Raw genomic sequence first — 12548 nt, forward strand, 5'->3', positions numbered from 1 at the left:
AAACTACGAGAAACCATACTCGTATGTCCTCAAGCTCATCCCCGTTCTCTCGGGTAAATAAACGATCGTGGTCCATAAGTCCGAATTTGTCTTGATCGTTTTTGCACAGCTCGGGCCATTTTCTCAGACCATTGTTCTGCTGATGAGCTCATCGTAACCTGGTCATGGTTCATTTGGTTGCGTTTCCTACCAGAATAGGCCCGATAGCACACCTGAATCAATGTTATCCCATATCACTTTTGGCAGCATCCTATTCAGCCTCGGTCACCCACTCGTAGATTGCCAGCTAGTGCGGACTCATGTCGCCTTGTAATGTTGTCCACGAAAATGGGAATATGAGAAGCTTCTTCGTCTGTATGAAAGTCTAGTGTAATATGAGAGAAGTAATGTCATGACGGTGTCTTCCTCCAGGATGTAAAAGACCTTGAGCCTAGGCTTGTTACTGATTTATGTCATCTCTTTCTAGTACTATCGACTATCTTCTGGCTTTGATGGTTCGAGCAGCGTGTGGGAGGCTGCTCGTTCCCAGTCAGATGAGCATTTGGAGTGAAACCGGCATCCCGACCTGTGCTTCCTGACAACCCCCCGCTCTAGTCGGACGTTTATCTATCACAGCTTCTTTAATTTCCAACTCGGTGTCTTGCGATGAGATGTATCTATGTTACCAGAGGTCTCATACACAGACTCGCCGAGGCGTCGGAGGCATCAGATCTATACCACCCTACGTCTCACACAAAGAGCCACATCCATCGAAGGTCTATGACACAAGTTACACCGTTGCCTTTGAAACGCAAATTGAAAATTTCCGTCGCCATCTCGGTGATGCTGCACCTGAGTATAAATCCTTCTGCCGCCAGGGGCCTTACGTGACAGTCCCTGCGTGAGATGTTGCCTATCGCTCTCACCTCCTGATGTATTTTATCGCCATAGAAGATGTCTGACAGTGCGATCTAAGTAGCGTGATGGACCATTCAAAGAAATCTGGTATACGTGGAAAACGGAGACAAGATCCGACCGACGATGAACTCGAAATTCCCAGTGCCGACTCCAACGTTCAACCCGGAACTTATGGTATCCTAGCTACTGACAAGGCTGATTGTTGGTGACTTGCAGTTGACAGCATTCACCAAGCTGGCCATTGAGACGGTCTCTTCCACGCTGCGTTATCAGTGTAAATTGACTTGATAAGACACCTCCAGAAGGACAGTCCACCTTTATGTGTGGTGTTATGATGTTCCTTTTGCTTCTTTCCATGAGGGAAGTTATGTCAGGCGTTTTATCATAGGCCAAGAGGGCGGAGATGGAGACAATCTGAGATGAATTCACCGTGTGTGCAAATCCCACTTCAATCGAAGTCTTCTGTCATCGCAAACCAACCTTGGCCCAATGATATCACGCTTCCTTAGTTTATGGGTGAATTGACCGTTTTAACTGCATTATCACGAGGTACTTTATGCAGGAGCCGCCTAACCTTTTACTTCTCTGCGCGACTACATTTTCTGTAAGTACTCAACTAATAGAATTGAGGCCGATATCAGTAAACAGATCGACAATGCTGACGACGACGATATAAAAGAAGAGTACATGACAGCCCACAGGAAAAATAGTCGTCCCAGCATAGGAGATATATCTGGTCTCTGTGTGCAAACCCTTCCACCTCACCTCGTCGCGGGGCTCATATTTACCATGTGGGACGGGCGATTTGTCAAGCACCGGCCTGGATGAACGCTCTGCAGCTGGTGTGTGTTTTCTTGTGACTTCAAGTCCTGAGCCAGTCCTGGCCGAGGATTCCACAAACAAGCACGGCTTCATTGCAACCTCTTAGTCTGAGAGTGCCATTCTGAAAACCACTTCCTAGACACTGATCAAAGAGTCTTCGTGTGATATCCAACCAACGTCAGGTTCTGAATGTCTGCAATAATCATGTTCTGGCGGCCACACATCACTTCCCCCTAATCATCCCCGTGCCTGCCCAGCAAAGAAGACATTCAGTTGCCGGCTTCTTGTGAGCGTGTGTAGATACTACCTAAACAGACATCCTTCCAATCGGATTCCATGGAGAGGAACAACACGAGCACATTGCAAGGAATAAAGCCCAACGACAACAATGCCCGAGGTCAAGCAGCCGAGGCTGCCGAAGCATACGCCGCAGTACGATTATTTCGGACAAAACCCACTTCTGGCGAGATCGACACATTGACAACGAAAAGAGTCCTTTATCTCGGCATGCACTGGTCCAACAGGAGCGAAGACAGAAGCAAAGGGCGGGTTCAGAAGTGAGCATTCCGAATTTAAACAGACTTGAGCTGCAATCGGGCTATCGATCCTCATATGGTTGCCCTGTCCGTCCCCCAAAAGTGAAGCCGGCCTGCTCTTAGTGATCATGTGCTTTCAGCATGTGACGCAACGATTGGTAGAATGGAAAAGAATGGAGAGACGATTTGCATGCCAGAAAGACATGGGAAATTTCACTTGGTGACGTGCCTGACGTTGAAGCAAGAGTGTCACCGCAGGTCGAGGTAATGAAACGCAAGTCGACATACATCTCTTCGCCACATGACAATAGACAAGGCCCTCTGCATGCGGTTCAACGTGCCAAAGTTGTACAAAACAGCAAGTAATAGTTGTTTAACCAATCCCATTGATTCCACCATCCAATGGACACACAATACTCCAATAGCTCAACGTCCGCCATACTACCTTGATCATGGAGCACATGGACGTTAGAGCCTCTAGTTGCGGAACACATCCGAGGCAGACTATAAGTAAGCACCAAAACCACAAGATCATCACAAAACCGGCGAACAGACACATCAAAGATGAGTCGAATACATCTCGATCCCGGGCCTCTGAAGCTTCATACGCGATATACTTCCGGGGGAGTTCGCTTTCGGCTGCAACTCCGAACAATCTGCAACAACCTACATCATCCTTCCCCAGGAACCTACCACCCACTTTACACAGTAGGGCGAGAGATAACAAAGTCGTCCAACGAACAGCCACAACAAGGGTCAAAACTCAGTCTCTAGTCAGGACAAGTTACAGACAGCACCATCAGACCAACTCAATTCATCCCCCAAGCGAGAGTCTACGTGAGTCTAGCAAGGCGGAAGTAAGGCGAGCGCAAAACAACCGAGGAACAAAAACAACAGGAAAATAAAAAACATCAAAAACATATGTCCATGGGACAACCCCGAAAGCCGTTAGTTGAACGCGTCGCGTGCTAAAACATGTCAACGAAAAATAAAAGTCCGACAAGAGGGCAGCGGGAATGGAATTATTCTGAAGGGTTCTGGTGTCAGAGCCCTTGGGGTCAGCGGTCTGAGAACGGACCCGGCTGGTAAGGTTTTCCTGGCCAGAAGCGCCCCAACTGACAAAGTCCTGGGTTTCAGGAAGGCCTCGAGAAGCAGCAGAAAGGGCAGGGGAGGGAAAAAAGATAGGATAAAAAAGGTCCGGCGGGATGTCCTTGGGTGGGAAAGGTCGGACGGGATGCCAAGGTTTTGGGTTCTGGCTCCGTCCGTGGGCGTCCCCGTCCTCCTGTTGCCCCCACCAAACGCACGACGCAGCCACTAGGTTTTCTCTGGGCTGGGACGGTGGTCAACTACCGCCCGCCACTGGCGCCTGGAGGTATGATCGAGATCGGTCTTTTGCCGGCCGTGCGTGTGGAGGAGGAGCAAGAATCAGGCGAACAGGACGGGGAGTTGCCAAAAGTCAATTCGTGCGCGGTGGTGCAATCGCTGAAGTATCAGCTTGTTAGTACCGCCGGAAGCGCAATGGAAGCCAGCCGCGGAAACCAACGGGGCAGGACACAAGTATGAAGATGCGGTTGGGAATTCCTAGCACACGGCGATGGATGGGCGACGGTGCGAGTTGCAGACGTAACAGCAACCAATCGGCGAAGAAGCCCGGGGCTAACCTGCAAATAGCGAAGGCGTTGCCAACCACGATGTGCCCGTGGTGCTCGAAACAGGTTGAGGTGCATCTTCAGGGATGTGGAGGGCAACGGAAGCAGACCCGTCCCGATCTTCTGTGATGGGGTGCAAAAAAGGCCGAACTCGCATCCTCCAAGACCGACGGAATCTTGATAAAGGCTAGCAGAGCTTGCGCGGTGCCTGGCCATTGGTCCCGCGGATGGCGGGAGGGGCAGCTCGCTCGAAGTCCGTCGTCCAACCTACTGATAGATTGTGCGTCTCTAGAGATGGATGTCCTCCTGCTGAGGTCTCTCAGCGATTGCGTGAGCATCTCGTACAACTCCCAACGTCCTAGTAGCCGGAAGCACCGGCCGTGCAAGCAAGGTAACATGCCATTGGCTCCCGTTTGATAGGCTTGGCACACCCTCACTGTAATTAATGGAAGACTACCCACCTCAGTGTGGTGGTGCACCTCAGCCTCGTTTGGGCCGGTTGTCTGGCGGAAGCAAGACTGACATCGAAGACACGACCTCAAATATCTGAGCTCGGTTGATTTGGAAGTCGGAGAATGTATCGAGGCATCATCAGCGTATTTCGATGGTTGGCAGGTCCCGTTCTATTTTGGTGTCCAGGTTGTCAGGAAAACCTTAGTGGGTTGGGGGTTGGTTGGTGGCAGGGCTGATCAGTGGAAACATGGAGAGAGGATTGACGAGAAGCTCGGGCCTCCAACACCCTGCTGATGAAGTACTTGCATTGCAACCCAAGTTACCTTACAGAAAGACAATGTACATCGCCACTGAAGCCACTCAGTAGAATGTTTGTTCAAGGAGGGAATTGAGAGACATGAGTGTCCCGTCCACAGACGAGATGGCGTTTTGGAGTCCTGCCTTGACTGCCGCAAGTGCACGACATGACTTGTGTACAGACGGAAGAGGGCCCAGAGAATACTCGTGGAAAGTGCAGAGAAAAACTTAACATCTGATCTAGACGGCGTCGACCCGGGATCCTTGGCTAGATACTGAGAACCACAGAGCAGATGCAACTGATGTTACGGGCTGGACTTCAGCATTGTGGAACTGAGGGCACGGATTCGAGAGCGCTGGCTAGACGGGCGCGCGGAATACCATGTGGAGGATAGGCTGTACCGGAGTCACGCACGTATCTGCTGTACGCGCATCTTCTAAAGTAGGCTTTCGATCCGCGTCATGACTGCAGCTCCAATTGAGGCGCAGCTCGACGAGGCAATATGGAACCTGCGGGTGTTGACGACAACTGAACTAATCCTTCATGCGGCGGTCTGGCGGCAACCAAGTTGAAAATTCGGGCACGCGGGTGCAGGTGGGACTTGCCAAATCGCCGCGCTGTTGTGGCCCAGCCTTCGTATGACTGCTGAACACGAAGCCCACGTCCACGATCTGCAGGGGTGGTAGTCGGTATTACCCAAGACCTGCCGCCCAGCCTGGTCTAGGGACGACAACATGAGGAAGAGGAGGAAGAGGCGGTGGGACGGGCATTATCCTCGCAAGCCCGAGGCGTCTGATCCAAGTGTTTGCGCGTGTCTCGGGCCAAGGGTCCATTTGGCGCGATGCCGTTCGTTCCTGATGGCATATTGAAGACGGGTATCAGACGAAAGATGTTGTCTGAATGTGTTTGGGGCGACGTGCCCAAACATGTCAAAGCATGAGTCGCATATGAAGTCGTGGACGAATGTGCAGCCCCGCTGCTGTCGCTGGAGGTCGGGGAAGGATTGTCGTTCTGTTGACTGCCTGCTTGGATGATGCAAAAGCAATCAAGTTTCAGGCCGAGGTGTTGTACAGTTGTCCCGACGCACATCTCTCATGCGGCTACATCCCACCTACATGGCTGACCAGTCTGCGTGGTCTTTTGGAGAGGGAACCAGGTTGCGAGGTACATGGCTGACACAGGTATCGAAGTAAGATCGAAGTAAAGCCAGAGATCAGGGCGCGGCGGAATGGAAGAGACGGACGCCCGATCAGCCGGTACTTCAGACACGGCGGCCAAGTACGCTGTGGCATGTAGCGAATACACTGAGCTGAGGTTATCTCGCCGTGTCTTGTTTCGCCGTGGCCGGTGTCTTGCCCAAACTTCACGTCGTGTGGTGGGCGACAGTGGCAGTGGTGGCTGATCGGTTCTTGTCGTCGGCGGGACTAACGCTAAGGTTTCTAGGCGGATGGAACCTCGACCTCGTAAACTGCTGGATTGGTGGGTGGGATGGTCGATGAGGGGCGAAACGCGTAATGGACTGGACGGCTGAGGAATGGAGTTTCCTCCGCCAACAGCTCAAGCTTGGGCTTTGGCGAGTTCCCCTCCCCCTCTTTCCAGCGACTTTGAGCGTGTTTGACGGGCAACGCGCGCACTCAGAGCCGGCCTCATCGTAGCGCAGGGTAAGTACCTTTGGCTTTTCAGGTACCAGGCACGTTTCCCCAATGGTGTGAACGTCTGTCTGCGTGAGGTGGGAGCCTGTAAGCAAGGCAAGGTTGTGGGAGGGAGGCTTGTTCGAAGGTGTGGTTGTTGGGACGGAATTTGCTCTCCCTTTCTTTCCCTTGCTTTCCCTTGCTCCAGATGCCTTTAGCTTCCTGCTGGGCCGGCTGTGCAAATCGGACTGGTGAGCTTCCAGAAATGCCGATGCCCATTGTACACCGAGGATGGGACCTGAGAACGAACATTCGAGTACAGAGCGTCCTCTGATCATGGAGAAGGAGATGAGGGACCTGTGCCCGGTGTGCTGGTGACCTGGCAACCCCCAAGTTCCGTCGGGTTCCGTGACCTGTCATTCGATGGAAGGCCCGGTAATTGAGGCCAGGGTGAGACGAGACTGGTTGGCCAGCTCCATCGAACCTTGGAGTAGATACCTTGGGCGTCGTACGTTGTTGTTAGTTTTAGTCGTGTCAGTATCCTCCCTTGGGTGCTGATGATGGACGGGAAGGGTTGGTTGTCGTGGCCGTGGTTGTGTACGCAGTATTAGCAAGGCAACGCAAGGCCAATCAACCACGGAAAAAAGGAAGGACCTCAGGTCCCCGAATCTCCAAGGGAAGCTACCTGCCTACCTCAAGTTGCTTGGGAAGTATCCCAGGTGGCAGCTGTACTTCGTGCATGCCTATGCCTGCCATGACAGGCCATGCCTTAACTGCTTCTGGTGATGCAGTTGTCACCGTCACCACACACACCATCTTCTCTCACTGTCTGCTCAGCCCTCGACCAGTCGCACATAGTTCGACGTCGTCGGCTGTTCGTTGACTGGTCAGTTTTTCACAGGCTCGTATAGATACCCTAGGCCTCCCGCCACGTTTTAATGTCTGTTTTGGACTCTTTTTATGCTTTCGGCTCTGCTTTACCAGTTGAGGTCTCACATCTCTGCACATACACGCCATTCATTGCAGCCGGTCAGTCACACACTCACACCTTGCCCTCACTTACACCCACCCGCCCTCAGCCACCAGAGCAGCAGCCGGAGCAGAGCACGCGGGGCACCTCTGGCAGTGTGCGTCAAAACCACCACAACTCGCTGTTGTGTCGACTGTCAATTTCCCTTCCTCGCCCTCGTGTGCTTCTGCAGCCTGTTGCTTTTCGTAGTCGCAGTCGCCCGTCTCGTTTCTCTTATCGCCCCTTCATTCGGCCATCGCGACGTGGTCTCGGACACTATTGACGCCGTTGAATTTCCAGAGCGCACCATCATATAAAACCAATTTGACGAGCAAAGCGTCGCCAGGCCCCGGACCCAGCGAGCCAACAAGCCAACAATCGATCATCATCGACGGTCGGGATAATAACGTACGTGGAAGGCGACAGGAGAATCGACAGCAGCTAGGGAGAAGAATAGAATTGGAAATAAGGTGCGCACAGAGGAGGGAATTTCTTTTTGGCCCATCCCCCCCGTCATCATCTGCAAGCAAGCTGCGGACGGCGGCAGCACCAGGCCGTGCTACAGCGCCGTGCGTTGCAGCGACAGCGATTCCGACGACGACGTGGGATGAAAGAGACATTTGATTCAGCTGGTGCATATTGATCCAATGCAAGTCTGGGCTGGTTGCTAACGCTGGGGCTCTTGGGCAGAAGTCCGAATTACCTACCGACTGCAGCAAGGAGCAGCCATCCGATCCATATTATTCTGATTCCGCAATTCCACATCAGACACCACCCACTCGCTCACTCAACCCAAGACCGGTATCAGGACGCCCTACCCTACGCCAAGCGCCGAAAGGGAAGAGAGAGACCACCTGGACATTTGCGTGTGAGGCAAAAGGAAGATTCGGCTTGTCAAATTGTCAGGTCTGAGCGACGGCACGAGAGGCTCTGAAACACGCGACGATTACAGCGGCTTGACGTCAGCCATTCTGGCCATCGACAACCGATTACAGCAGGGGGCGTTTCTGGTCATTGAGCCACTCACTCGCCCATTGATTTGCCCATTGCTTTAGCCCGGTGGTCTGCATTGGCATTGTCATTGCCCATCCGCTGGAGCATCGGTTTTCTGGGTCCGCCGCCCACGAATACCTCCCACCACGCACGCCCACCCCAAGCAACCACGCCTGAGAACGCGCGACGTCGCATTCGATCACCGATCACCCCCGGCCATCAAACAGGCTACCCAGTTTACTTGCCCATCATTACGAAACCGACAAACAGCACTGCCGGCCTTCTTCAACGGATCGTTGAAAATAGACTGCAGTGCAGACGAACCTTGACTTGAATCCAGCTAAGGTCCTGCACAATCATCGGTGAACGGCAGGGGAAGAAAAAAAAAAAAGGACAGCGACTGCTGCTACCAGTGACTGCATCGGCGAATTGCTGCACTGAATCGACGCGGGCAGAAAAAAAAACACCAGACGGAGCAGAAACCGGCAAATCGCATCACCAAGACATTCGCGGACAATCAGGAGGCGCCTACCGTCCGGGCAGACCCAGTGAACAGGGCCCAGTTCAGTGTGCGAGCGAGCGCCCCCAGCCTCTCACCCCAATCTCCATCGAAAGGGAAAAAAAAGAAAAAAAAGAGGCGGCGCTTAGCCGTTTGCGGACCACGTCCTTCCCTGCAACATCCCCCAAAGGCGGCGCACCCCAGCGCAGCAGGAGCAGCATCCCGGCGTCGCTCGCCCGAAGTTGCCCCCATCAGAATCCATCAGACTCTCAGACTCCCGCCTTTCTGTTGCAGCTTGCAGCATCCCGTCGCCAAACATCGGCCAGTAAATTCCCTACAGGCACAGGTACAGGTACGTATCTCTCACCTAACCCTGCCCACCAACCTCAACTCTCACCCTCCCCGTCGCCGTCACCGTTTTCCCACCTCACCGCGCCCACCCACGCGTGTGGGTGTCATCGCACTACCCCGTTGGAGGCCGGTATTGGAGCTTTGCTGGTGGTTGTGGTGGTGGTAGTGCCTTTCGTGTGGTTGCCCGGCCGTTCGTTCTTGCTCGGCACACCAGTACAGGCTGCTGCTTCTGCTTCTGCTTCCCGCAACTAAGAAGGGCCTGTACCTTGCCAACTTTACCTTTGCCAGCTCGCCTCCCCCCAGCCACATACGAGACACTATCTTCCCTGCTTTTCTGCCTCCTTGCGACACCTCTCCGAGAAGGGAAAAAAAAAAAAAAAAGAGAGGACACACATCTGCACAAATCTTCACAAACACCACGCTTCCTTCCTACTTCCTGCTCTCGCTCTCCCATCACAATCACATCTCCATCAGTGGAACACTGGAAACAGCCCGGTTCTACGGGTACACTACTTGTTGCTAGTCCTGCATCCACTTTCACCCCCGGCAGCTTGCCGGAAACACCACACGCACCCCTTCTGCCCCTTCTATCGGTCCACATTGCAGTGCTCCATATCACGCCTCCCCCTGGGAACACTACCTTGGCTGCTTCGCTAGCGAGCTCCTGGGAACCGCCCGCCCACTCTTCCCCTTGCTGACCCGCGATAAGGCACGCAATAGCTCCATCAAACGTCCTTGCTCGCCGAGACCCAGGCCCGCTGCCCACTGCCACTGCGCCCACCGCCCGTCACCGAGCGAAACAGATCAATTAAAACTAGCACCCTCCCCCGGCCGCCCATCATGGCAGAGCATCATCCACTTCCCGCCCTGCCTCCTCAGCAGCAGCAGCATCACCAGCCGAACCAGCAGTACTACGCCCAAGAGCCCGACGAGTATCAAGCACAGTCTCAGTTCCCTCCCTACCAGCAGCAGTACGACCAGCCCCAGCGCCCGCAGCCGCCCCCGATTCCCCAGTCCCAGAGCCACTCTTCTCAGAATCAGCAGAGGCGCTCCCGATCAAGGCCCAGGACTTTCAGCTTTCAGTCCAACAAATCCCATAAGAGCTCTGGAAGCAGCCACAAGATCGACTTTCACGAAACACCCGAAGAGAAGGAAGCAAAGAGATTACATACCAAGGCAGATCCTACCGTCGCTATGAGCGAGGCCGAGCCTTGTAAGTCGCTTCGACATGCGTTGGTCGTTGGTCAACGCGCATACAACTAACACAGCATGAACAGCTGCCGTCCAGGCTATGGAACAGACTTCTCTCGCCCCTCTTCGCGCAATACAACACAAGGATGGTCTCGGCAACCCCATTGGTACGTTGTAGCGAAACTTACAAAATGTCGGTGGTGAATGTGGGCTGATTCTTGAATACAGCCGAACCTGACCGGTCCAACCCTACCCGCAGCCGCTGGGAGCGACCGCTAGACACCATTCGCAGCTTCGAGGCCGCGATTGATGGAGGTTACCGTGACAGGGACCGTCGTAAGTCTTATATTCGTTCAGGCATGTCTACTTAATCCCACTGGAGACTCGTTGCGTCTAACACTTTTCGCGTAGACACCGAGTCGATCGCGACGTGGAACCGCCGAAGCAGCTACTATGCTAGTAAGTCTTGCATTTATCTAACGAAGCAGGCGACATTGCTAACCCCCTACCAGCCAGTGGACCTCGCTACCCCCAGGACAGCTACTATGGAAGTCGCCCTGCATCATACCGACCCGAAAGCAGCCAGTTTGGCGTGGGCAACAACCGACAGAGCTACTACGATAATTATCAGCATGGAGGAGGCTATCACAACGGAAACGATATGCCTTATCGCCAGAGAGTACCGCGAACGCAAACAGAACCGCAAATGAGTGGCTATGGGAGAGGCGACCAGAACATTTACCCCTTGCCCAACAAGGACCGCTCATACGAAACGGTGACGTCTGCGGCTGGAAGCGGAAGCTCGGGCGAGCACGCGGGATACCACACAGATCCGACCAGCAGCGACAACAGTTCTGTTGAGCGTGTTCCGCCCCCTAAGAAAGCGCCCGCGAACGACTACGGAATCGGCTTCAGCCAGCCAATGACATCCGAGCCACCCTCTTTCAACTTCGAGAACGGCGGACCGAGCAACCAGCAGCAGCAACAACAGCAACAACCGATCAACATCAAGACTGGTCCACGAGTGTCCGGAAACTCGAATGTGCTGCGAAGGCCGGTGGCAGCCCCGCAACAAATGCCGCAACCGCCGAAACAACAGCAGCAGCAGCAGCAACGGCCCGAGCCTGCCAAGAGGAAGAGCTGGTTTTCCCGCAGGTTCAGCAAGTCGTCTTGAGGGGCGCAAGGCACGAGATATGAGACGGTTTCAATTTTTCTATGTCGATACCCCCATTTTTTCTACCTACCAGGCGGGAGGCGGCATGGTATTTCGGCCGGAGACCAGCGCAGCATACTTTGGGCTGGCCCGGTGACGGCGAATTGCCATTTCGCTTCGAGGCGGTCCTCATGATCATAGACGGGCTGGGTTGTCCGCGGGCAGGTTGAACAACCAGGTGACATCTGGTTATAGTCAAAAAGACGGTTTAATATTGTTGGATGACGGTACATGCATACGATTCGTACGATGTTGAGATTATGAAAGACCATCTCAGAAGCAGATGGTCGGGTTACGGCGCAGTCCCCAGCAGCTACAAACAGCCTGCAGCTACGTAGCTGGAGACTTGAGGCCGGTAATCACTACTTACTTGTCCTAATGGGACGGAACGGCTTGCTTGCAGATCCACAGAAGTAGGAAGGAACAAATTAGATTTGCAATTACTCGCTTGAGAAACAAACTGTATCTCAGAACATGTTTCTGGCGTAGGCGTAGTGCATCTCGGCATTAGGAGTTGCATTCCATGTGGCCATTTACAAAGTGAGACAACATCCCATGCAAACGCGGCATCTAGCGATCCTTTTTCCCCTCCTTCCAGTCGCCAAGCTGATCACTCTGGTCTTCCTTCATAGCAACGATGACATACGTGATCAGGACGACGTTGGCTACGACGGCGGCGAGACCTCCAGCGAAAGTCGAGTTACCTTAGTTTGTTTGTCAGCATTCCCGACTCTCGTCGGATCGGTCCATGGATTAAAACCCACCCTTGAAGAGAAAATCGACCGTCGCGAAATAAGTTCCGATGGGCATCACAATCATTGCGAGCGTGAATCCGAGCAGCTTCATGATGACATCCGTCGGCACAGCCGGGGTGATGTTGGACTTCTCGCCGGCGGCAGGGCTGGCGCCAACACGATCATCCTTCTCTAGGATGGTCTTTTCTGAAGCGACGATGCGTCGCGTAGCCATTGTGTTGTCGGAATGCCGGAGCTTGGGCTTGACTGAG

At 53.6% G+C, this 12548-nt stretch overlaps 2 protein-coding genes across 2 annotated transcripts; one reads left to right on the forward strand and one right to left on the reverse strand.

Moving 5' to 3' along the window:
* Window positions 1-9978: 9978 nt before the first annotated feature.
* Window positions 9979-11503, forward strand: GCG54_00004814 (uncharacterized protein; the record flags this gene model as incomplete). Its single annotated transcript, XM_045404857.1, has 5 exons — window positions 9979-10351; window positions 10416-10496; window positions 10558-10665; window positions 10741-10788; window positions 10842-11503. 5 exons carry the CDS (start codon window positions 9979-9981, stop codon window positions 11501-11503), a joined length of 1272 nt encoding a protein of 423 aa, XP_045262800.1.
* Window positions 11504-12112: 609 nt separating this feature from the next.
* Window positions 12113-12511, reverse strand: GCG54_00004815 (Vacuolar ATPase assembly integral membrane protein VMA21; the record flags this gene model as incomplete). The annotated part of the gene is made up of 2 exons (XM_045404858.1): window positions 12113-12246; window positions 12307-12511. The coding sequence occupies 2 exons, from the start codon at window positions 12509-12511 to the stop codon at window positions 12113-12115; spliced, it is 339 nt and encodes a 112-aa protein (XP_045262801.1).
* Between the last annotated feature and the right edge of the window lie 37 nt (window positions 12512-12548).

Source organism: Colletotrichum gloeosporioides (genome assembly GCF_011800055.1).
Source record: "Colletotrichum gloeosporioides strain Lc1 chromosome Unknown consensus_54, whole genome shotgun sequence".
Classification (NCBI taxonomy): Eukaryota; Fungi; Ascomycota; class Sordariomycetes; order Glomerellales; family Glomerellaceae; genus Colletotrichum; species Colletotrichum gloeosporioides.